Below are 24,910 nucleotides of genomic sequence, written 5' to 3'. Positions count from 1 at the left end.
GCTGTGTTCTTAGCAATTGTGCCCTTAAAACACTGCATTGGTTGCTTTGGATTGACTAAATATAGAGGTAAGTATGGTCAGTGTTGGAGATGAGTGGACCCTACTACAAATCGTTGAGGTTAGAAGACAAAAGTGGGAAGTTCCCATCGTGGCTCAGTGGTTAACGAATCCGACTAGGAACCATGAGGTTGCAGGTTCCATCCCTGGCCTTGCTCAGTGGGTTGAGGATCTGGCGTTTCTGTGGGCTGTGGTTAGGTTGCAGACACGGCTTGGATCCCGAGTTGCAGTGGCTGTGGTGTAGGCCAGCGGCTGCAGCTCAAATTAGACCCCTAGTTTGGGAACCTCCACATGCCACTGGAGCAGCCCTAGAAATGACAAGACAAAAAAAAAAAAAAAAAAAAAAGTGGGATAGGGCCCTTCCTCTTCAGTTTAATTTGTTAAAAATAAATGTACCCATCAGTATATAAGGTTATTAGATTCTTACCTTTGTTCCAAGAAAGTGTTCTGGTAAATACCTATCTCCGCAGGAAATTAATTAGGAAATAACTATGAAAAACCATTTTAAAGGACCCCAGTGATTCCCCCTTCCTGATGTTTTTCACACACTTGTGCAATTCCCTCACCTTGAATGTGGGCTGGACATGGTGATGGTTCTAACAGATGAAGGCAAAAGTGATAAGATGTCACCTAGTTTTGGTTACAGGGCAGCCAGGGCTTCTATCTGTGCACCTTCTCTTGCTCTGTCTTAGAGCCTTGCTTTGAGTAGGCAAGCTGCCATGTAAATAGCCCTTTGGAGAGGCCCTCAGCCAGCAAGGAACTTGGGCCTTCAACAGCCTGTGAGAATTTTGAGTCCTACTGACTTCACTGAGCTTGAAGCAGATCCAACACTTTTATTGCAGCCTTGTGAGAAACCTTGAGGTGGACACACTTGGTTGAGTGTTGGTGATTCCTAACCTATAGAAACTAAAATGTTTTAAGCCACTGAGTCCTGGGGTAACTTGTTATGCAGCAGCAGGGATGTAAGATAGTGAAAGCATTTAGGAAGGACGTCTTTCTGGCTCACATTTCAAGTATAAATGACAAGGCCTTCCTCTTGACCTGCTCAGGGCTAGTCTTTGGTAAACCTTGGGCATCACAACCATCCCTATGCCCCAGTCCAAGGCAGAGGAAGGGTTACATCAGCTTGGTTAGAGTACTGATTTGATTTTCAGTATACTTTCAAGGATGAAATTTGAGGTGCCTGTAAGAATTTAAAAGCCACTTGAAAAGAGCTGATGAGCAGTTACTAAGTATTAACCAAAATCATTACTGGAGAGGTTGAATTCTGAGTTTCCTTGAAGATAAAGCAAAAGGTGAAATGCTGAATCGTATGACTCAGATTTGCAGATCTTCCCCAGTACTGGTCATTAGTAAACATCCACTCCTGCCTCAGACAACTGTTGGTGAGAGCAAGTTGTAAGCTATTGGCAGATGCACCTTGAGCCCCACCAGCCCCCGAAGCTTCCACAGACCACCAGGATTGCCATATTTTGAAGGTAGGGAGACTTTTAGAAGTTTTTATTTTGCCTTTTATAAAAAGTAAGATTATAAGAAATAACAAATCTAGCTAGAAAAGTTACTAAGCTACAGAATTAGCCAAATTCTGTCATACGCTAAGCTTGCATAAAGTAGGTGCCTGACTCTGAAATAATCTTATTAGCACAAGAAAATATGAATGTGATCATTCTTAAATCCCATTCTAATAGTTCCCATCACCAACAACTGGGACGATGCTGGATACTCATTCATAGCTCATCTGAACTGAAGAAGAAATACCACTGACAGGTTGTCAGTGCATTGAGTAAAAAGCAAACCCTGCAGCCCAGAATAAAAGGTTACTTGTCCAGGTCACTGCTCTTTGGTCAAGCAATGACAAGATCCATGACAGTTTTTTTTTCAGCATTTACCCCCTTTCCACCTGTGAGAACAGCATGCACATTTTCCCTTTGCTGGGAAAACAGATAAAGACTGGAAAAAAAACATTGTTATTCCAGGATCAGTCACTCCATATAATCATCAAAACCCTGTTTCTATGTACCATCCTTCAGTCAGGGAACCCTAAAGCATCAGTCTTTGTCTTGGCATCTGTAGCAGTGAGGTTATTACCTGATCTGAGTTCCCCTTTGGAGGCTGGTGAAAGATTCACCATTTAATGTACCAGATCCAAAGGTGTTGTTTACTGTTACTATAACAAATTACTTGGCCACAGGTAACATTTCTGAAGCTGTTAGCATTTTGATTGGGTCAGTGTGGGCACTACAAAGAAATGTGATTGTTAGTTCCAAAGGAGAAAAAGTCAATTTAGTCTCATAACTTTTTAGGTCCTAAAGTCACCCAATCTTCTAAGACTTTCTGATGAATTCAGGTTCCAGTGGCCTCTCCATTCTTTATGCACCTCTGAGCATCAATAAGAAAAAAAAAGAAAGAAGCAGCAAAGTGAGTTGCCATTTTGGCTCAGCAGGTTAAGAACCCGACATAGTGTCCCTGATGCAGGTTTGCTCAGTGGGTTAAAGGTCCAGCATTCTCGGCGTTCCCATCGTGGTGCAGTGGTTAACGAATCCGACTAGGAACCATGAGGTTGCGGGTTCGATCCCTGGCCTTGCTCAGTGGGTTAGGGACCCAGTGTTGCCGTGAACTGTGGTGTAGGTTGCGATGCGGCTCAGATCCCATGTTGCTGTGGCTCTGGCATAGGTCTGTGGCTACAGCTCTGATTAGACCCCTGGCCTGGGAACCTCCATATACCGAGGGAGCAGCCCTAGAAAAGGCAAAAAGACCGGGAAAAACAAAAAACAAACAAAAAAAAAGATCCACCATTCTCACAAGCTGTAGCTTAGGTCACAGATGCGGCTCAGATCCAGTGTTGCTGTGGCTGTGGTGTAGGCTGGCAGCTGCAGCTCCAAATCAACCCCAGCCTAAGAACTTCCGTATGCTGCAGATGCAGCCTAAAAAGAGAACCAAAAAAATGTTTAAAAAAAAAAATGCAGCAAAAGATCTCTTGAACCTGAACCTGAAATGATCAGTGTGTGTATGGCCACCTCTTCTTGGGGCTGGATAGCAGTTTCTGGTGCCTTCAAATGAGTATCCTAAGTGAATTAGGCACAGGGTCCTCACCTGGGAGGCCCCACGACTCAACTCATTGTCCCATTTTATCGAGAGGGTAAAGCAGTTGGCTGGTGTGAAGGGACAGGGAGAGAATTACACACATGTCTCTGAAGGTCTTGGATGTAGTCATTGCAGTTCTGCTTGACTGGGTTTTCTGGATAGGATGAGAGAGGTCTTGTCTCAAGAGATGGTCAGGTTCTATCCTGTGATGAAAGTCTTCAGGACCTCAGGCTTAGAGCAGCAGACACAAGGCAACTTGGAACAAGTTTTTATTTCTGAAGGATTTGATTCCCATTTTCCTTTGTCAGGGAAGTAGATGAACTGTGGTATTAAGGGGGGAAAAAAAGGTGGCAAGATTATAGAATTGGACATTTTTTTAAGCCAATAAAAACACAAAACTTGCCCACATGCATGCTCACATTTTAATTCATTTCTACCTCAGACATGCAAACTTCCTCATTAGTGTACGAGATAGTTTCAGTGTCTCTCAAAAACTCATAAATGTCTTTTAAGATATAAATAAAATGTAGTGCAAGAAAAAGTAAAAAGCAGACAGCTGTAGTTACCTTTGGTTCAGTAATTCCACTCCAGAATTTATCAACAGAAGCAAAGTTATCTATGAGAGGAGTCCTAAATGGCTAACTACAGTCTGATTCAGCAATGAAATGGTACAACAGTGCTGTGGAGTTTGGCTTTGAAAGACTTTAATAATGAACCTTGCAGAAACATAAGAACATGTCTTTGCTAGTTTGCTACTCGAAGTGTAACCCCTATCCAGCAGGCCATCACTAGGGAGCTGGTTAAAAATGGCAGTGTTTGGTCCCACTTCAAATGAATCAGTCTGAATTTTAACCCCCCAGCTGACTTACCCATATTAATGTTTGAGAACCATCTAATAAATGTGGGGGAGGCAGTGCTAACTTATAATTATTCAAAAAGTATGTCGAAGTTCCCTTCTGGCTCAGCAGGTTAAGGATCCAGCATTGCCACTGCTCTAACTCTGATTATAGCTGTGGCATGGGTTCCATCCCTAAGTCTACATGGTCAAGTGTTGAAAGATTCTTAGCAAAAATTAAAATAGTTTAAATGGAGTGTAAATTGAGATAATCACTTCTACTCACACAAAGTGCCTGACCTGATATAAATCCTCAATAAATGGCAGCTGTTAGGGAGGTGATACTATTGTGAGCTAGTCCTTCTCATGCTCTTCTTTCCTCCTTTCCTCCTTCCCTTCCTCCCTTGTTCTTTATTTATTTGGCCGTGCCTTCAGTGTGCAGAAGTTCCTGGGCCAGGGATCAAACCTGTGCCACAACAGCAACAACGCTTAACCCACTGAGCCACCAAGGAACCCCTCTTATATTTTATGGCTGTCATCCTCATGGACACCATGTCGGGTTCTTATCCCTCTGAGCCACAACAGGAACTCCCCTCTTTCTTTGTAAATGCTTTCCTTCGTGTTCTTGTTAAATCATATTTTGGGAACTTAAAAGACAATAAAGAAATTAATATGTTGTGTTTCCTTTTTAACCAGACATTAAAACTGACTAAATCATGTTTTGCTTTTTTGCTTTGGCTGTCAGGAAGCAAGGAGCTAAATTTAATGCTCAATACACTAATTCTATTAGCCTAGCTTTCTGGAATATTTGTTTTCCTCTCTATGACTTTTATTTTCTATCATATTAGGTTTTCTAGTATGTTTCTTACAAATCACTTAAAATTCATTCTGAAAATAAGGTTCCAAATTACAATAATGACTTCTACAGTCTCTTCTTGTTTGCCAAGCTCCACAAAAAAGATGAGTTTATGAAACTACCTGCCTATTTTAAATTATTTCTTCTCTCCCTTTGCTTTTTGCACTTCTCCAGACACAAGTAAAACTAAAAGGCTCCTGTTTGCCCCTCAGTGAAGGTCTCAGATGCCAGCTAGCTGCTGCCCCCATCCCCATACCCCCAACCCTTCTCTCCCCAGGTCCTACAGCCCAGCCCCCTGAGTCATTCCACCTGCCACCTGATGATTCAAAAAGGAAACAGAGGCCACAGCCCTTCCAAAGAATTACTCACCAACACTCCAGCTGCTTCAGACTTCCTCTGCAATGATAAAGAACAGTATTTGTTTAACAACCAAGCCTTCTTTTCAGGTTTAATTCCCTAACACTATTCCCTCTCCAAACTAGTTCAATCCATTCCTCTTACTCACTCACAAGAAAGCTTTCACTTCTTGTTCACAATGTTTATCCCAGCTTGTGATTCCATATTGCATGAGCACCTCCCTTTTCAGCCTTAAGGTCCAAATGCAGGCTTTCCTTCTTCACTGAACGCCCTGGGCCTAAAAGTATCGGTAGGCAACTGGAGCACAAGAGCTACTATTGGCTGAGCAGATGGATGATACAAAGAGTGTAGGTACTGGAAAGACAAGGTGGAGAGAATGAACAGGTATTCATCACCTACAATATGCAGGCATTGTTAGTGCTTTATGTACACTAGCTGATCCTCAGCACAATATTTTTTTATTGAGGTGTAATTCATTAACATAAAATTTACTTATTTAAAAATGTTCAACTCAGTGGTTTCTAGTATGTTCACTAAGTTGTGCAACCATCACCTGCTACCTAATTCTAGAACTTGTTCATCACCCCAAAACAAACCCTATGATCTTTAGTGATCACTCCCAATCCGCCCTCTTCCCAGCCCCAGGGAACTACTAAAATCTACTCTGCGTCTCTATGGATTTGCCTATTCTGAACACTTTATATAAAAGGGATCTTTTATATGGTCTTTTGTGTAATAAGGAGGAACAATAATGAATGCTGATGCTACTTTGTCCACATGCTCATCAGCACTCATTATGGTTCATCTTTTTTATTACAGCCATCCTTGTATCTCATTGCGATTTTAATTTGCATTTTCCTAATGACCAATAATATTGAGTACCTTTTTATGTGGCCATTTGTATATCTTCTTTGAAGAAAAGTCTATTCAAATCCTTTGCCCGTTTAAAAGATTGGGTTATTTTAATTATTGTTGTTTAATTGTAGGAGTCTTTTTTTTTTTTTTTTTTTTTTTTTTAGCCCACGGCATGTGGAAGTTCCCAGACTAGGGATTGAAACAGAGCTGCAGCTGTTGGCCTACACCACAGCCACAGCAACACGGGTGTGAGCCACATCTGTGACCTACACCACAGCTCACAGCAATGCCAGATGCTTAACCCACTGAGCAGGGCCAGGGACCGAACCTGTGTCCTCATGGGTAGGAGTCAGGTTCTTAATCCACTGAGCCACAGCGGGAAGTCCTGGTTTTCACTTTTAACCACCTAACTTAAGTGTATAAATCTCTCGTCTCACCTCTAGAGACAGGCGACATGTTTCCAATTGCTTCCCTGCACAGAAGTGGGCCCCAGGCTGAGCCAGCAAAGACCTGAGCCTCTCTGCTACCACCTTTCTGGACACCTGTGGGTGGGTCTCCCTTCTGGGCTGCAGGTTCCTCTTCCGGGAAGGGTCCACGGTCATAGGTGAAAAGGGACTTTGGCTGTTCCAGTTCTGGTCCGGGGATGATATGAAGGCAATTGTGGGGAAGGAGCCAGGAGAGGTCTCTTGGGTGCAAGAGGCCACTCATAATGGCCACCTGCTGGGAGCAGGCATCTGGGGAGTCCCAAGGATGTGAGACAGGGTTTGACCTCAGACTATGCACTGAAAAACCTATTAAGACTGGGAAGAGCTGAAAAAGCAGAAGGAGAAAGGGAGGTCAAGGGGATTCAGGTAGAGGAGGCTTCCTGAAGGGCCTCCCTGGGCCTGGGGGGTCAGCCACAAGTGACCTTTATGACTCAGGGGCAGGATGGATATACAGAGAATCCCAAGGCTACCCTAACCCAAGGGAGCTCAGGTTCCCACCATCCGTCCTCCAGGAGCTGTCACATCTGTCCCCTCACCTGCCTTTCTCCTCCTTCCCCAACAAGCCTTCCCTTCGCCTCCCCTGCTATCCCCCCTCCACCAAGCAAATGCCCAAGACCCCACCTCAGCAGTTCCTGCTGTGGCACAGTGAGGTAAGAACACAACATAGTATCCATGAGGATGTGATTCAATCCCTGGCCTCACTCAGTGGGTTAAGGATCCATCATGCCAGGTTCACAAGGATGGTTCAACATATGGAAATCCATCAACATTTGACACCACATGATCATCTCAATAGATACAGAAAAAGCATTTGACAAAGTCCAACATCCATTCATGATAAAAACTCTTACCAAAGTGGATGTAGAGGGAACATACCTTAACATAATAAAAGCCATTTACGACAAACCCACAGCCCATATAATACTCAATGGAGAAAATCTGAAAGCCTTCCCACTAAAATCTGGAACAAGACAAGGTTGCCCACTCTCACTGCTGTTATTCAACATAGTATTGGAAGTCCTAGCCACAGCAATCAGACAAACAAAAGAAAGAAAAAGTATCCAGAGGAGTTCCCGTCGTGACGCAGTGGTTAACTAATCCAACTAGGAACCATGAGGTTGCAGGTTCGGTCCCTGCCCTTGCTCAGTGGGTTGACGATCTGGCGTTGCTGTGAGCTGTGGTGTAGGTTGCAGACGCGGCTCGGATCCCGCGCTGCTGTGGCTCTGGCGTAGGCTGGTGGCTACAGCTCTACAGCTCCGATTCGACCCCTAGCCTGGGAACCTCCATATGCCTAGGGAGCGGCCCAAAGAAATAGCAAAAAGACAAAAAAAAGAAAAAAGAAAAAAAGAAAAAGTATCCAGAGGTAAAAATGTCACTGAGTGCAGATGGCATGATACTATATATAGGAAACCCTAAGGACTCAACCCAAAAACTACTTGAACTGATCAACAAATTCAGCAAAGTAGCAGGATATAAGATTAACATTCAGAAATCAGTTGCATTTCTGTATACTAACAATGAAATATTAGAAAAGGAATACAAAAGTACAATAGCTTTTAAAATTGCACCCCCAAAAAATCAAATACCTGGGAATAGACCTGACCACGGAGGTGAAAGACTTAGATGCTGAGAACTATAAAATATTAATCAAGAAAATTAAAGAGGATTCAAAGAAATGGAAAGATATTCCATGCTCCTTGGTTGGAAAAATTAATATTGTAAAAATGGCCATACCACCCAAAGTAATCTACAGATTCAATGTAATCCCTATCAAATTATCCATGATATTTTTCACAAAACTAGAACAAACAATCCAAAATTTTATATGGAACCATAAAAGACCCAGATTTGCCAAAGCAATCCTGAGGAACAAAAACCAAGCAGGAGGCATAATTCTCCTAGACTTCAGGCAATATTACAAAGCTATAGTAATCAAGACAGTGTTGTACTGGTACAATAAACAGACATACAGACCAATGGAACAGAATAGAGAGCCCAGAAATAAACCCAGACACCTACGGTCAATTAATCATCAACAATGGAGGCACGAATATAAAATGGGAAAAAAAGAGTCTTTTCAGCAAGTAGTGCTGGGAAAACTGGACAGTCTCATGTAAATCAGTGACACTGGAACACACCTTCATACCATGCATAAAAATAAACTCAAAATGGCTTAAAAGCTTAAATGTAAGGAATTCCTGTCATGGTGCAGTGGAAATGAATCCAACTAGGAACCAAGAGGTTGTGGGTTTGATCCCTGGCCCCGCTCAGTGAGTTAAGGATCCGGCATTGCCATGAGCTGTGGTACAGGCCACAGATGCGGCTCGAATCTGGCATTGCTGTGGCTGTGGCATTGGCCGGCAGCAACAGCTCCAATTAGACCCCTAGCCTGGGAACCTCCATATGCCGTTGGTGTGGCCCTAAAGGACAAAAAAACAAACAAACAAAAAAAGATTTAAATGTCAGACAAGACACCATCAAACTCCTGGAAGAGAACATAGGCAAAACATTCTCTGATGTCAACCTTACAAATGTTTTCTCAGGTCAGTCTCCCAAAGCAACTGAAATAAAAGCAAAAATAAACCAATGGGACCTAATCAAACTGACAAGCTTTTGCACAGAAAAGGAAACCATAAAAAAAAAAAAAAAAAAAAAAAAAAGACAACTTACAGAATGGGAGAAAATAGTTTCAGATGATGCAACTGACAAGGGCTTAATCTCTAAAATATACAAACAACTTACGCAACTCAACAGCAAAAAAGCCAACAACTCAACTGAAAAAATGGGCAAAAGACCTGAACAGAAATTTCTCCAAAGAAGATATACAAGTGACCAACAAGCACATGAAAAAATGCTCAACATCATTGATTATTAGAGAAATGCAAATCAAAACTACTATGAGATACTACCTCACACCAGTCAGAATGGCCATCATTAATAAGTCCACAAGTAACAAATGCTGGAGGGGGTGTGGAGAAAAGGGAACCCTCCTGCACTGTTGGGAATGTAAACTGGTACAACTACTATGGAAAACAATATGGAGGTCCCTCAGAAAACTAAATATACAACTTACCCTATGACCCAGCAATCCCACTCTTGGGCATATATCTGGACAGAACTTTCCTTGAAAAAGACATGCACGTGTTCACTGCAGCACTACTCACAATAACCAAGACATGGAAACAGCCTAAATGTCCACTGACAGATGATTGGATTAAGATGTGGCATATATACAGAATGGAATACTATTTAGCCATAAAAAAGAATGAAACAATGCCATTTGCAGCAACATGGATGAAACTAGAGACTCTCATACTAAGTGAAATAAGTCAGAAAGAGAAAGACAAATACCATATGATATCACTTATATCTGGAATCTAATATATGGCACAACTGAACCTTTCCACAGAAAAGAAAAGAAAATGGGAGTTCCCGTCGTGGCGCAGTGGTTAACGAATCCGACTAGGAACCATGAGGTTGCGGGTTCGGTCCCTGCCCTTGCTCAGTGAGTTAACGATCTGGCGTTGCCGTGAGCTGTGGTGTAGGTTGCAGACGCGGCTCGGATCCTGCGTTGCTGTGCCTCTGGCGTAGGCCGGTGGCTACAGCTCCGATTCGACCCCTAGCCTGGGAACCTCCATATGCCGCGGGAGCGGCCCAAGAAATAGCAACAACAAGAACAACAACAACTAAAGACAAAAAGACAAAAAAAAAAAAAAAAAAAAAAAAGAAAGAAAAGAAAATGGACATAGAGAATAGACTTGTGGTTGCCGAGGGGGAGGGGGAGGGAGTGGGATGGATTGGAAATTTGGGGTTAATAGATGCAAATTATTGCCTTTGGAATGGATAGGCAATGAGACCCTGCTGTATAGCACTGGGAACTATATCTAGTCACTTATGATGGAGCATGATAATGTGAGAAAAAGAATGTACATATGTACATGTGACTGGGTCACTTTGCTCTACATTAGAAAGCTGACAGAACACTGTAAACCAGCTATAATGGAAAAAATAAAAGATCATTATAAAATGCAGGAAAAAATTAATTTTAAAAAAAAAGGATCCAGCGTTGCCTTAAGCTGTGGTGTAGGTCATAGACTCGGCTTGGCTCCAGCCTTGCCGTGGCTGTGGTGTAGGCCAGTGGTTACAGCTCTGATTTCACCCCTAGTCTGAGAACTTCCATGTACTGTGGGTACGGCCTTAAAAAAGATAAAAAATAGGAGTTCCCGTCGTGGTGCAGTGGTTAACGAATCCGACTAGGAACCATGAGGTTGCGGGTTCGGTCCCTGCCCTTGCTCAGTGGGTTAACGATCCGGTGTTGCCGTGAGCTGTGGTGTAGGTTGCAGACGCGGCTCGGATCCCTCGCTGCTGTGGCTCTGGCGTAGGCCAGTGGCTACAGCTCCGATTCGACCCCTGGCCTGGGAACCTCCATATGCCACAGGAGCGGCCCAAGAAATGGCAAAAAGACAAAAAAAAAAAAGATAAAAAATAAAAAGGGACCCCTACATCAGTGCTGCCCCCTTTGGGAGGGCATGTCTAGCTCCCCAGGCCGAACCAGGACTCCCAGAGACAGAGGACACCCTTCTATCATGGACATCCTCCACCACATAGGTGTCATCACCTGATCAAATGCCAGCCTGCAACTGTCCTTAGGCTTCTGGGACAAGGGCTGTGTCTGATTGGAATCCGTGTCCCCACACCCCCAAACCTCAGGCAACCTCCCTGGGAGAAAGAGAGGTACCTTTTCCGTCGGCTTTGTAGTCGTCAGGCAGCAGCTTGTCCTGCCGGTAGCCCAGCACAAAGGCCAGGAAGGAGAGGATGAGGGCGTCTCCAATGCTGAGGATGGCCAGCATGAAGGCCCAGCGGATGGTGCAGTGGCCCAGGGTGTATTTGCCCGTCTGCTCCCCACACATGCGTCGCACCTCACTTGAGTCCCAGCCGTCTGGGTAGACCAGGCAGCCGATCATCAGGCCTGTGGCTGAGGGGGCAGGAGCAGGGCAGACGCGTCAGGCTGGGGGTGCTCAGCCTGCTATCTCCCACCTGGCTCTGCTGTCACCTCGACATCTCCCTTCTTCCTGCGTTAACAGCCTTGAGAGACACGGGGGGCAGTGCCTGAGCCTTTTTGGAACAAAAGGGAGAAAGCTGAGACCCCAAGAGCTAAAGCGACTTGCCCCTGGGAGCCAGTGGTCAGGGGCAGAGGCTGGGTTTTGCCATAGCATGAGGTGCTTCTACCAAGCCCTCAGCCAGGCCCTTTGGACTGGACATGGCACTGCCTACCCTGGCTTCAGAGTCCTCGGAGAACTCATCATTCCTGAGATGTACATTTGTTCCTACTCCAACATCTCTGAAATAAGTGTAGTAACGAAGCTTTAGGCCATAATTTAATTAGAGGTATTTTTTTTTTCTTTTCACAGCACATAGAATAAGGGCGTGTCCAGAGTTCCCATGGTGGCTCAGCTGGTTAAGAACCTGACACAATGTCCATGAGGATGTGGGTTACAGGTCTGACATTGCCACAAACTGTGGTAAGGGCACAGATGCAGCCCAGATCCTGCATTGCTGTGTCTGTGGTGTAGGCCGGCAGCTGCGGTTCTGATTCAACCCCCAGCCCAGGAACTTCTATATGCCACAGGCATGGCCCTAAAAAGGAAAAAAGAACGGTGTGTCCTACAAATCAGGTATCTTAGATTCAATGAATACCGGAAGTTTTCCAGCCCCATCTCTGGCTGATTCCTTCGTGAACCTTCCATTCAAGCAAACAGGCCTCCACAGCCTTACCCACTGTGGCACAGTGCAGTTGTCCACACTTCCCTGAATGTGTTTAAAATGCTGATTCCCGAGTCAGGGTCGGGCTCAGGAAACCCTGCCTTTATTTATTTTTTATTTTTTATTTTATTTTTTTGTCTTTTCTAGGGCCGTACCTGCGGCCTATGGAGGTTCCCAGGCTAGGGGTCTAATCAGAGCTGTAGCCTCCGGCCTACACCACAGCCATAGCCATGCAGCATCTGAGCCGCGTCTGCAACCTATACCACAGCTCACAGCAACACCGGATCCTTAACCCACTGAGTGAGGCCGGGGATTGAACTGGAAATCTCATGGTTCCTAGTCAGATTTGTTAACCACTGCGCCACAACAGGAACTCCAGGAAAGCCTGTCTTTAAAAGCACTCTTTTAGGAGTCCCCTTCGTGGCTCAGTTAACAAACCTGACTGGGAACCATAAGGATGCAGGTTCGATCCCTGGCCTCGCTCCATGGGTTAAGGAACCGGTGTTGCCATGAGCTGTGGTATAGGTCAGACATGGGTTGGATTCTGAGTGCTGTGGCTATGGCGTCGGCTGGTGGCTTTAGCTTCCATCTGACCCCTGGCCCGGGAACTTCCACATGCCTCAGATATGGCCCTAAAGAAAAAAAAAAAAAAAAAACTCTTTCGGGTAATTTTCTCTACAGGAAAAACTGGTAAACACTAGAGCAGGCTGCCTAGATCTCAAGCCTGGCTCTTTGCTAACTAACTGTGTGCTTTGGAGCAAACTACTTAAGCTTTTTTTTTTTTTTTTTACCTTAGTTTCCTCATCTGTAAAATGGGGAAATAATTATGTTTGGATTGCAATGAGGTTCAAATGAGTTAGTATTTGTTTTTGTTTTTGTTTTGTTTTTTTAGGGCCACACCTGCACCATGTAGAAGTTCCCGGGCTAGGGGTCAAGTCAGAGCTGCAGCTGCCAGCTTGCACCACAGCTCATGGTAACACCAGATCAGAGCCACATCTGTGACCTGCACCACAGTTTACAGCAATGCCAGATCTTTAACCAAACTGAGCGAGGCCAGGAATCGAACCCGAATCCTCACAGACATTGTGTCAGGTCCTAACCTGCTGAGCCACAATAGGAACCTCCAAATGAGTTACTATTGGAAAAGTGCCTGACGTATTTGGCATTTCCTGAGTGCTGGCTGTCATCCCACACTGTGCTTTTACTGATTTAGTATTTACAGCCCAAAACGTCATCTTCCCCACCTTCCATTCTCTGCTCCCATACCCTCCCACCAAACTTCCACCCCACCTTAGCTGCCTGGACAGGTACCTACTCCTGGGGTGTGACTGGGGCAACCCCAAGGACAACCGCCAGGCAGGCAGGGGGCGCCTTCCCTTTATTTGTGCCGCTTTCCCATCCCTCGTTCTCCTTTCACAGGCATGGAGGCTCTTCAGCTCCCAGGCTGTGCCCTATGCAGGAGCCCCATGGAGAAGCACCTCGCTGGATCCAAAGTCACTGACTGGGGCTCAGCTCATTCTTGCAAGAAAGGTCAGCAGATCAAACAAAAGCACAGCAAAGTGTAAATGTCGGGGTCCCACCTCCCCACCTAAGTGTTATCAATCCTCTTTTGTTTTTTTCTAGGAGGAGCACATTTACATACTTCCCTTCCAGACCACATTTTCTCTCAATCTTGACAACAGTTCTGTTAAGGAGACTGTGTATTAAAATCCCATTCTACAGAATAGGAAACCAAGGACTCAGAGAACCCAAGTGAACTGCCCAGTCATTTAGCTGTGGCAGGGCCAAGACCTGCACTCACAGCTCCTGACTTTCCCGACTTCAACGTTATTTCCCCCAAGATCGCAGACTGACGTCTCTCCAAGGAGCTGAAGGTATTTAGTGGTGACATGTCAGACGTAAGGACAAGTGGGAAGATGCTTGTGGGGGGAGGGGCCTTCCCCACGTGCTGTGTGGCAAGTCCTCTGCTGCCTGGCCTGGTTCCCTTCTTCTATGGCACCTCCCTGCGGGGCTTCAAGAAAGAGCCCCCCGGCCTCTGACGTGCAAACAGGTTGTTACTGTGGGTGCCACAGCCCTCTGTGAGCACCCTACCCACCCACCTGTGCACAGTGGGGGTCCACCCCATTGTGGTGTCTAAGCAAAGGCCACATGGTATTCTCAGGCAAGTTCACCTAACCGTTTCTGACTTCCATTCTCTCATCTGGAAAATAAGGATAATAATACCTGACTCATCACACTGTCATGAGGATTAAGTGTGATCACATATAGAAAATGCTTACTGCAGTGTCTGGTACATTGTAAGCGGCCAATTAATATTAGCTGTTGCTATTATTATTGGCACTGAAGATAGATGGATGTGGGTGTCATTAGAGCCGTTCACCAATACTCCAGGTACATAACAGGATTATACTTCCTTGCCCCCTCCCTTGAAGTTAGGCAAGGTCATAAAAATTCCTTCAGCCAATAAAATGTGAGCGGAAATGCCGTGTGCTTTTCCAGATCAGAGCATTTAACCGCTGATGGAGACTTTCCAGAGCTCTCTTTCCCTCTGCAATGACAGCCAGATGACAGCTGATGCTCCATCAGTCTGGGGTCCAGAAAATAGTGAGAGGAGAGACCTGCGCTGATCTCCAGTGAGCCATGATCAAGAAATAAACTTTTGGGAGTTTCCGTCATGGCACAGTGGTTAACAAATCCGACTAGGAACCATGAGGTTGCAGGTTCCATCCCTGGCCTCGCTCAGTGGGTTAAGGATCTGCTGCTGTGAACTGTGGTGTAGGTCACAGACACGGCTCGGGTCTGGCGTTGCTGTGGCTCTGGTTCAGGCCGGCAGCTACAGCTCTGATTAGACCCCTAGCCTGGGAACCTCCTTGTGCCATGGGTGCAGCCCTAGAAAAGACAGGAAAAAAAAAAGAAAAAAAAAAAAAAGAAAAGAAAAAAACTTTTGTTTTAAGCCACTAAGATTCGGGACTTGTTACTGTGGCATCATCCCATCCATCCTGGCTGATAAAGTTGTTTGGTGTTTTTCACACTGACTGAGCACCTACCATGTGTCAGGCACTGTGTGATCCATCCTCCCAAGAATCCTGTGACACGGGTACTGTTGCTACCTTCCACGGATGATATTACCAAGACTATGTGAGACAAACAACCTGCCCTACTTGGGTTTCTAGGAGCTGGGACCTCATTCAGCCCCCACCTGGCATCCAGAAGCTCATTTTTTTTTTTTTTTTTTTTTTTTTTTTTGTCTTTTTGCTATTTCTTTGGGCCGCTCCAGCGGCATATGGAGGTTCCCAGGCTAGGGGTCTAATCGGAGCTGTAGCCCCTGGCCTACGCCAGAGCCACAGCAATGCAGGATCCGAGCCGCGTCTGCAACCTACACCACAGCTCACGGCAACGCCACATCATTAACCCACTGAGCAAGGGCAGGGACCGAACCTGCAACCTCATGGTTCCTAGTCGGATTCGTTAACCACTGTGCCACAACGGGAACTCCCCAGAAGCTCAATTAACATTGTTAACTAAAACCCCACGCTGCCCCAGCCATCAGTCCTCTTTCTCTTCTCCTGCACCCTTCCCTGGTCCCAGGCTTCTTGGCAAGGTTAAGCTAACTGGTTTAAGACCCTTTGAGTGGATTTATCTCCCAAGTGCTGTTGGAGGGGCACACTTCCTCCTTCTGCCCCTTCCTTTGGCTCATCTTTCTGTCCCCAGTACCCAAGGATGGAACATGACACCACCTTTGCTCACTCCCAACATAAATGTTTCATAGGATGGCACCTGGCCACCTCTTCTGTCCATGTGTTTAGCTCCATGACCCAGACAGCATCTGACTCAAATGGCCTGGTGACCCCTCCCCCACCCAGGCCCTCCCAGTACCGCCTGTTCAGCAAATGGCACATGTTGCAGGAGGTCGGAGGAGTGGAAGGGTGTAGAGAATGAGGGAGGAAGGGTTATGTTTCCAGTATCCCATAACTCTGATATGTAGGGCCAGTAACAGGCCTGCCAGGGTCCATTCTACTCCTTTTTATAACAAAACTGCTAAATCTTCATTCCCCCTTCTTTTTTTCCCCACTGCCACCAAGACTTGCCTCACTGCCCCCAGACTCTCCCTCATCCTATGAAGAGACCACAGGCTTCCCTGGTGGCTCATTGGGTTAAAAATCCTGCATTGTCACTGCTGTGGTTTGGGTTCGATCCCTGGCCTGGGAACTTCCGCATGCCCTGGGGGCAGCCCAATAAATAAATAAGTAAATGAAAGAGACTACAGAAAGAGGGAGATGGCTGGGGGTGGGAGTGGGGAGGCAACTCTGGAGCCAGGTGAGTAGCCTGAGTATAAGATTTGGAGTCAAAGGTTCTGTCTCTCCCTACCTGTGTGCTAAAAGACAAGTTACGCACTAGGAGCCTTATCTATAAAATGGGAGGAAAACATACCTTCCTGGGTCATGGTGATGAGGCCTCTCTAGATGCATGTGAAAGAATTTTACAAATCTTTATATTTCTGGGAATGTCCGCCTTAATTAAATTGTCTCTGGAATACATCTAGTTCTTGGGACCCACTATCTTAATTCTCCTGCTTACTAGGTTGCCAGTTGACCTGCTACAGCCTTGGCCAGGTCTTATCTTCTCCCTCAGCCCTAGATTCCTCATCTAGAGTTGGAGGGGGGCAGCACTACAGCTCTCTGGGGTCCCTTTCAACTTTGACTGTCCTCTTTTTTGGCCGAGCCCACAACCCGCAGAAGTTCCCAAGCCAGGGATCAAACCTGAGCCACAGCAAGGACCAGACCCGCAAAAGTGACAATGCCAGATCCTTAACCACTAGGCCACCGAGGACCTCCTCAACTCTGACAGTCTTGAGTATGGGATTCTGATCCCTGTTCCCTTCTCTCTATTAAGGATAATACTGCTTCGCTCTCGCTCTCGCTCTCTCTCTCTCTTTTTTTTTTTTTTTTTTTTTTGGTCTTTTTGTCTTTTTGCTATTTCTTGGGCCGCTCTCTCGGCATATGGAGGTTCCCAGGCTAGGGGTCTTATAGGAGCTGTAGCCACCGGCCTACGCCAGAGCCACAGCAACACGGGATCCGAGCCGCGTCTGCGACCTACACCACAGCTCACAGCAACGCTGGATCGTTAACCCACTGAGCAAGGGCAGGGACCGAACCCGCAACCTCATGGTTCCTAGTTGGATTTGTTAACCACTGCGCCACGACGGGAACTCCTTTTTTTTTTTTTTTTTTAATCTTTTTGGGGCTGTGCCTGTGCCATATGGAGGTTCCCAGGCTAAAGGTCAAATTGGAGCTGTAGTTGCCAGCCTACACCACAGCCACAGCAACACCAGATCTGAACCACAACCTACACCACAGCTCATGGCAATGCTGGATCCTTAACCCACTGAGTGAGGCCAGAGAATCAAACCTGCCTCCTCATGGATGCTAGTCAGATTCGTTTCTGCTGAGCCATGAAGGGAACTCCAGTACTGCTTCTCATTGTAACCAATGATATCAAGATGATTTTACTCTAGTTTTCAGTCCCCAACAAGGCTCCTGGACATCTCCATAGTAAGGACAGTCTGTGTGTGGTCCTCCGGATGGGAAGGGACCAAGGGCTGCAGGACAGGTTCTTAGGCATCCCTTCCTGGGCTCTAGAGGAGAGCAGGACCGGCTGGCCCAAGGACCCAGAGGCCTGCCTGAAGCCAGAAGCAGGAAAAAGGGGCCGGGAAGGCCTTGCCTCTGAGCACCACAAGTAGCCACCTACCCTACATAGTTTTAAAATACCCCAGTCTCCTCCCCTCATCACAAAATGTCACTTCCACAAAATTTCTCTGCCTTGTGTGCTCATGCTTGCTACATCAAGTATGGAACCCTATAATTAGGGAATGGAGACCTTCACTTTACCAAAAGTGAGTTGCTCCTGGACAAGTCACTTCAACTCTTTGGACCTCAGTTCCTCATTTACAAGATGAGAGGGTGGAACGATTTTTTTTTTTTTTTTTTTTTTTGGTCTTGTTAGGTCTGCACCCGTAGCATATGGAGGTTTCCAGGCTAGGGGGTCAAACTGGAGCTACAACTGCTAGCCAATGCCACAGCCACAGCAACACTGGATCTACGTGTCTGCGACCTACACCACAGCTCATGACAACGCTGGATCCTTAATCCACTGAGCAAGGCCAGGAATCAAACCCATGTCCTCATGGATGCTAGTTGGGTTCATTAACTGCTGAGCCATGACAGGAACTCCGAGAGGGTGGAACAATTTGATCTCTGAGGTCTTTTTGGTCTCAGCCATCTCGAGATTCTCAATTCCTCAGAAGAATCTGCAGAGCATTGTGTACAGCTGAGCCAAAGGGGAACACCTGAGTAGAAGACAGAGCCTCCACAGAGGGTGGGATTGTACAGCTGCCCTTGTGGTCTGGGGTGGGCCCCCGCCCTCCCACTACCCCTGCTCACCAGCAGCCAGCTGCATCCATGCACAGATCTTGTAGACAGTGGCGGTGTTGCAGACAAAGAACAGGCTAAAGCAGATGATGGAGCCAATGATGAGGAACATGGCTAAGGCCACAAAGAACATGGCGGTCTTGAAGGCTCTAGAGGGGATGGAGGAGAAGTCCAGTGGCCCACCCTTGCAGATGAGCTCCGATGACAGCACGTTGCCTACGCAGTAGGAGAAAAGGCCGAAGTAGCCTGCCTGGGGTGTGTTGACGCTGTCACCGATCCAGTAGGGCTGGATGAAGAGTGCCATGACCAGCACGGAGAAGCAGATGGTGAGCGTGCCCCACATCACGCCCACGGCCCTCGCGTTCCTCACGTAGTTGGTGTGGTAGATCTTGGCTGCCTCCTGTGCGGGCAGCAACTTCACCATGGTGAAGGCACTGGGTCCTGGGCTGGGAATTTGTGGACTAGAAGTGGCTTTACAGACTGATGGAGGAGGCCCAGAAATGGGTCACCTCTCAGCCAGGTTTGGGGAGGAGTCTGAGGTCAGGGCACAGGTGAGGCTTCCCCCCCCCCCCCCCGCCCAAGGCAGAGGAAAGAGAATTAATAGGACAGGGAAAGATGACCTTGCCTTCTTCAGGGGAAGCTTGTCCAGGTGCCTGTGTCCGCTCTGCTCTAGCCACGCTGTCTCCCTTCTGCCTCTGCTCAAACCTTCCAGGGTCTCGGCCTGCTGGCGCCGCCCGGCCCCTCCCCCACTTGCAGCTCAGAGCATCAGAGAGCTCCGCCCCCTTCTCTGGGCCCGGCTCCTCCTCCCTCCCTCCGAGAGCACTGCTTTCAGCACCGTGGCCAGCGCCCCGGGATGCCCGGACACAGGCGTGTGCAGAGCGGCCGACCCGCCCGCTGCACATCCGCGCCACGGGGAATCAGAACACCCTTCACCCTCCCGAGCGGGAATGACAAAAATTGGAAGGGTGGAGCTGCAGCTGTCACCTTCCTCTCGCTCCACTTCCTGCCGCAAAACCGCTTCTTGAGAGCAGTCCCTGTCCCACCCCACCCTTCTCTGGCTCCCTACTTATCCTGCCAACCTCCAATTCCCCAGAGGCCCGCAAAGCCTTCTGGATCACTGGTTCCTTGCCCCTATTACTGAATCGACAATTACTAAGAGCCTTCTAGATACTTAGTCCTATGTTGGAGGCTATCTTCCCTAAGCAAGGACCACAGAGTAAAACCGACAGGGCTCCTGCCCTCAAGAACAGAGATATTTACATATACGTAAATATACATTTGCAATGCAAATGATAGTATGGTAATAGAAGCAACTACAAAGTACAGTAAAGAATGTTCCTTATAAGCCTTCTCAGACCTTAGTATATGCTTTTTATTCAATTCAAATGTCTTTCTCCTCTTGTTTATATTTTGTTGAATATTTGTCCCCTCATCTCCAAAGTATCTATACGTTTCTTGAATTTATAGGTAAATACATGATTAGTGTACATATATAGAAAAATTCAAGATTTTTACATAAACAGTTCCCGGTGGCTCAGCAGATTAAGGATCTGGTGTTGTCACTGCTGTGGCTTGGGTCCCTGCTGTGGTGCGTGTTTGACCCCTGGCCTGGGAACTTCTGCATGCAAGGGGTGTGAGCAAAAAAAAAAAAAAAAAAAAAGATAAAATTAAATTTTTTAAAAAGAAAATTACATAAAATAATGGGAGTTCCCATCGTGACTCAGCGGTAAATAACCTGACTTGTTTCCATGAGGACTCGGGTTTGATCCCCGGCCTCGCTCAGTGGGTTATAGGTCTGGCTTGCCATGAGCTGTGGTGTAGGTTGCAGAGTGGCTTGGATCCTCCACTGGTGTGGCTGTGGGGTGGGCTGGCAGCTGTAGCTCCAATTCGACCCCTGGCCTGTGAACTTCCATATGCCACAGGTGCAGACTTAAAAAGGGAAAAAAAAAGAAAGAGCTCCTCCAGTTCCAGTTCCCTCCACGCCTCATAGTCTTCAGTGGTGAGAAGGGAACCATAATTGCCCTCCGTGTACTGGGGCTCTGCTCACAGGAGTCCTGGGGCCAGGGGTGGGGGGGGAGGAGTAGCTAGGGCAAGGATGAACTCACAGGGCAAAGTGGGGTTTTTTCTTTCCTTTTTTTTTTTTTTTTTTTTTTTTTTTTTGCCATGCCCATGGCATGCAGAAGTTCCTAGGCCAGGGATCAGACCTGAGCCAAAGCAGTGACACCTTAGCTGCTAGGCCACCAGGGAACTCCAAAAAGTGGTTTCAAAAAGTGAGGACAGTGTTCCTTTAATCAATGGCATTTCCATGTCTCTGGAATTGGGTGGGTTCCTCTCATTTCAAGGGTCACCTAGCTGCTTCCTCCAGCTGTTCCCATATACACCACCCTCCAGTGGTACAAGAGGGTGGTTACTCGGGCTGAGGTCATGTGCAAGGCACATCCATGGGATTGCCATGCATTGTCTTATTCAATCCTGACCTTCGTCCTCCTTGGATAGATGAGGAAGAAGGCTCAGGAAGCTCGCCAGTTTAAATAACCTGTCCAGTGTTGTGGAGCTAATTATGACGAGTTCAGAAGACAGGTTCAATGTCTGGATGAAGCCAGAAGTCTGGGGCCTTCACAGTGGGGGCCTCTTTCACCTCCTGGGATTGGGGGCGGGGGTGCTTGGTTGCAGCAATCAGTCCCTTAGGGAAAGCTGCTCTGGCCCGCACCTGAGCACACTCCGGCAGCTGTGCCCTTCCCAGCCGTCAGCCCTGTGCCATCAGCGGTTCAGGAGACCTGCTATTCTCAGCCAGGACTGATAACTGTTCCTGCTCACACATGACCTTGGGTAGGGGACTGAGGGAGTGGAAGCCTTAACTAAAGCAGTGAGTGTTTAATGCTGGACTTGCAGATATTAAGTGAAGTGGAAAGAAAATGGGAGAGGATGGCTGGAGAAGCACCTCCTAAGGGCCCCTAAATCACCCCAGCAGGTGTCCCCCTGTTGGGAGGCTTCGAGGATGGTATGTCGGGCAGGAGAACCACATTCCCTGGTCAGGGGCCCAGGGACCTGGGCCTGCCCTAAACTCCCCAAGAGGGCCTGGGAAGATTGAGGTGTCGGGAGGCTGGGATCACTCCTCACCTGCACCTGATACTGCCAGATACCTGGGTTTGGGTGAGGTCAAAAGAGGGCCCAGGAGTTCCTGTTATGGCTCAAGGGTTAAGAACCCAACATAGTCTCCATGAGGATACGGATTTGATCCCTGGCCTCACTCAGGGGGTTAAAGATCTGGCTTTGCTACAAACTGTGGCATAGGTCACAGACGCCGCTCAGATCTGGCATTACTACAGCTGAGCATAGGCCTGCAGCTCCCATTTGACCCCTAGCTTGGGAACTTCCATATGCTGCAGGTACAGCCTTGATAAGAAAAAAAAAAGAGGGCCCAGACTGGGGTGAAAAAAGAGCGGCACCTAGGAGGCAAAATTTAAGGAGGTGCTCATACCCTAGGTGTCTCCCTTGCCTCACCCTGGAAGCTCAGGGTGCTTATATGTACTGCAATACATATAACAGCAGCTCACATGTACTGCTCACGTGTGCCAAGCCCTGTTCTAGGCCACATATGTTATGTGTATAACATATGAATTCACTAAACCCTTGCAACTCTTTTATCAGTTGACAGATAAGGTGACAGACTCAGAACAGATAACTCGCCCAGCTAATAACTTGTACAGGTAAAAGAGTCCCTGAGTCCCCACTCAACCATGCTGTGTCACCCCACCCCCAACACACACATAAGACACCAGGTGCCAGGTGGCACCCAGCTACCTTATCAGGACCCCACCCCCAGCAGAGTGGCCACAGCTGGGCCTCTGCTCACGGCAGGCCCTGTGGGGAATGGGAAGGTGGGTGGGTCATATGTGGTCCCTTTTATAGCCCCACTACCCCCTCTGGGTCTGTCTTTTGCCACCTGACCTGACCTTCCAGCTGCTACTTACACCAGCTGTGCTCATTCATCATGGAGAAGGTCCTTGCCCTTCTGCTCGTGACCCTCACGGTAGCCTATGCGGTTCCAGACCCCCGCGGAATCATTATCAACCTGGTAAGAGGGTCTTCAGGGGAGAAGTCCTCTGAACCCCCAGGTGGGGACTTTTTTTTAAGCTTGGCGCTTGACCTCTGCGTGGCTCAAGTTGTCCCTAGCCCTAACCTGGGGCTGCCTGAGGGCTGGGAGGTGAGGCGCCCCTTCCCCAGAGACCCCAGAGAAGGCAGCACGGCGCATGCTCAGAGAAGTGCATCAACCTGGCTGAAGGAACTTGATAAAAATCCAGAGCCTTGGGCTCCCGCCCGGGAGACTCTAACTCAGGAGGTCCAATAGTTTAGAAAAAGCTTCCCAGTGGTTCTGGCTTCTGACCTAGAGTAGTTTCTTCTCTGTGTGCCAGACACAGTCCTAAATGCCTCAGGAAAACTTAAATATTCAGTCCTCATAAGAACCACATGAGATAGGTACTATTATTATCAGCCCTGTTTGCAACTGGAAAACTGAAATAGAGAAAGGTTAAGTCAGCTGCCTGAGGTCACACAGTGCGAAGTCTTGGGCAGGGGCAGGCGCCCTACCATCAGCTCCAGAGCCAAGCTCCCAGCACTGGCCCACACTGCCTCTCCACCAAGGGCAAAACAGGGAAGGCCCTTTGGGTTAACAACTCTGTTCAGAGGTTCTTAACTCAGGGCCACACATGGGCTCGGAGGGTCCAGGATCCTCTGAGACTATGTGTAAGAGTCTGGGGTGGGGAGGCGTTTTCCAGGGAGGTGGTCCCCAACTTTCTCAGGGTCCTCGAAGGATTGGGGGACCCAGAAAGGTTTGGAGACCTTGCTTGGGGGTTTTGGAGACCCTGAATGGGTGACCATTCCAGGTGAGAACAATTAGGCACAGGGTGGGGCAGTGACTTGCCAAGGGTCACCCCGGCAGTTGGTGGTGCAGCCAGGACTAGAACCCAGGTATCCTGTCCCCAACCCAGGCTGCCTCTCTGGCTCTGCACTGCCAGCTTCTCACATGGTGGGGGGTGAGGGGTGGGCAGAGAGGCCGCCTGCTCCAAGGTTAGATTCTTTCACAGCGCCCCTCCACCAGGGAAGGCCGGGCCAGCAAAAGTAGGTGGTGAGGTGGGGGTCTGGGTGGAGAAGGGACCAAGGGGAGGGCGGGGGTGTCTGGGTTAACTGGCTGCCCCCCTCGCAGGATGAGGGCGAGCTCTGCCTGAACAGTGCCCAGTGCAAGAGCAACTGCTGCCAGCATGACACAATCCTGAGCCTGTCCCGCTGCGCACTCAAGGCCAGAGAGAACAGCGAGTGTTCTGCCTTTGTGAGTGCCAGTGGCGGGGGCGGGGAGAGGGCTGTGAGAAGGAGAAAGAAGGTCAGCTCAGAGGGGATGGGCCCTCAAGGCTTGGGGGTGGGATCAAGGAGAGTTAGTCTGGATGTTGAATGTTTTTGTTTCTTTTTCTGGCCACGCCTGCAGCATGCAGAAGTTCCCTAGGCAGAGATCAAACCCACGCCATAGCAGCGACCCAAGCCACAGCAGTGACAATGCCAGGTCCTTAACATGCTGAGCCACCAGGGAACTCCTGGATGCTGAATGTTGAGTTGATGAAGAGAGGGAGGTCAACAGGCTTCAAAGCCCTTTCCCATCCAATCCCCTCTCTGACAGCTGACCAGTGAGCTGTGTGGGGCAGTGATGTGTCAGCTCTGTCTCATGGATGGGTAAATAGAGGCTCCCCAGAGAGATCAAGTTAATAAGAGCAAGGAGGCACAGAGTGGAGACCAGAACCCACCATGCCCCTGGGGAGACAGTCAGGAGACAAGCCATCTGAAAAGACAGAGCAGTCAGACAGGGGCAAGTGACACCCAAAGTAGCCCCTATAACCTGTGGCTCCACTGGCTCCATGTCTCTGCAGACGCTCTATGGGGTTTACTACAAGTGTCCCTGTGAACGGGGCCTGACCTGTGAGGGGGACAAGAGTCTCGTGGGCTCCATCACCAACACCAACTTTGGTATCTGCCATGATGTTGGACGCTCCAGTGACTGAGAACACACACCAGCTGGAGCACCGAGGGACGCCCCTCCTTCCACCACTACTCCCTGGCTGGCACCTCCGTCTTCTCATTGGGTTCTTGGCAATTAAAGCCCCTCTTGCAAACCTTCCCTAGGCTCCTGGATGTTCTTGCC

At 47.9% G+C, this 24,910-nt stretch overlaps 2 protein-coding genes across 6 annotated transcripts; one reads left to right on the top strand and one right to left on the bottom strand.

Annotated features, from left to right (window-relative positions):
* Positions 1 to 1,527: 1,527 nt before the first annotated feature.
* On the bottom strand, positions 1,528 to 19,479 carry LHFPL5 (LHFPL tetraspan subfamily member 5). Of its 4 annotated transcripts, none has more exons than XR_002345685.2 (5): positions 18,733 to 19,479; positions 11,268 to 11,504; positions 5,338 to 5,543; positions 5,202 to 5,228; positions 1,528 to 3,462 (listed from the first exon to the last, which is right to left on the bottom strand). XR_002345685.2 is itself a non-coding variant. In XM_001927246.6 (4 exons), exons 1-3 carry the CDS (start codon positions 19,142 to 19,144, stop codon positions 5,218 to 5,220), a joined length of 660 nt encoding a protein of 219 aa, XP_001927281.3. In that variant the 5' UTR covers positions 19,145 to 19,479; the 3' UTR covers positions 1,528 to 3,462; positions 5,202 to 5,217. The 4 variants fall into 4 exon arrangements, 1 of the variants encoding a protein (XP_001927281.3); XR_014810039.1 differs by having other exon boundaries at positions 5,202 to 5,267; positions 5,342 to 5,543; XR_002345683.2 differs by having other exon boundaries at positions 5,342 to 5,543.
* Positions 18,912 to 24,885, top strand: CLPS (colipase). 2 transcript variants are annotated; one of them, XM_084966739.1, is made up of 5 exons: positions 18,912 to 19,046; positions 22,372 to 22,430; positions 22,684 to 22,798; positions 23,927 to 24,049; positions 24,639 to 24,885. In XM_084966739.1, exons 1-5 carry the CDS (start codon positions 19,011 to 19,013, stop codon positions 24,768 to 24,770), a joined length of 465 nt encoding a protein of 154 aa, XP_084822865.1. In that variant the 5' UTR covers positions 18,912 to 19,010; the 3' UTR covers positions 24,771 to 24,885.
* The last annotated feature ends 25 nt before the right edge of the window (positions 24,886 to 24,910 follow it).

The sequence above is a fragment of the Sus scrofa genome, chromosome 7 (genome assembly GCF_054392235.1).
Source record: "Sus scrofa isolate SSC_HxYL_T2T_F1_AM1 chromosome 7, Sscrofa_HxYL_maternal_Yorkshire_Landrace_v2.0, whole genome shotgun sequence".
Lineage (NCBI taxonomy): Eukaryota > Metazoa > Chordata > Mammalia > Artiodactyla > Suidae > Sus > Sus scrofa.
This window is presented reverse-complemented; position numbering and strand designations above follow the sequence as displayed.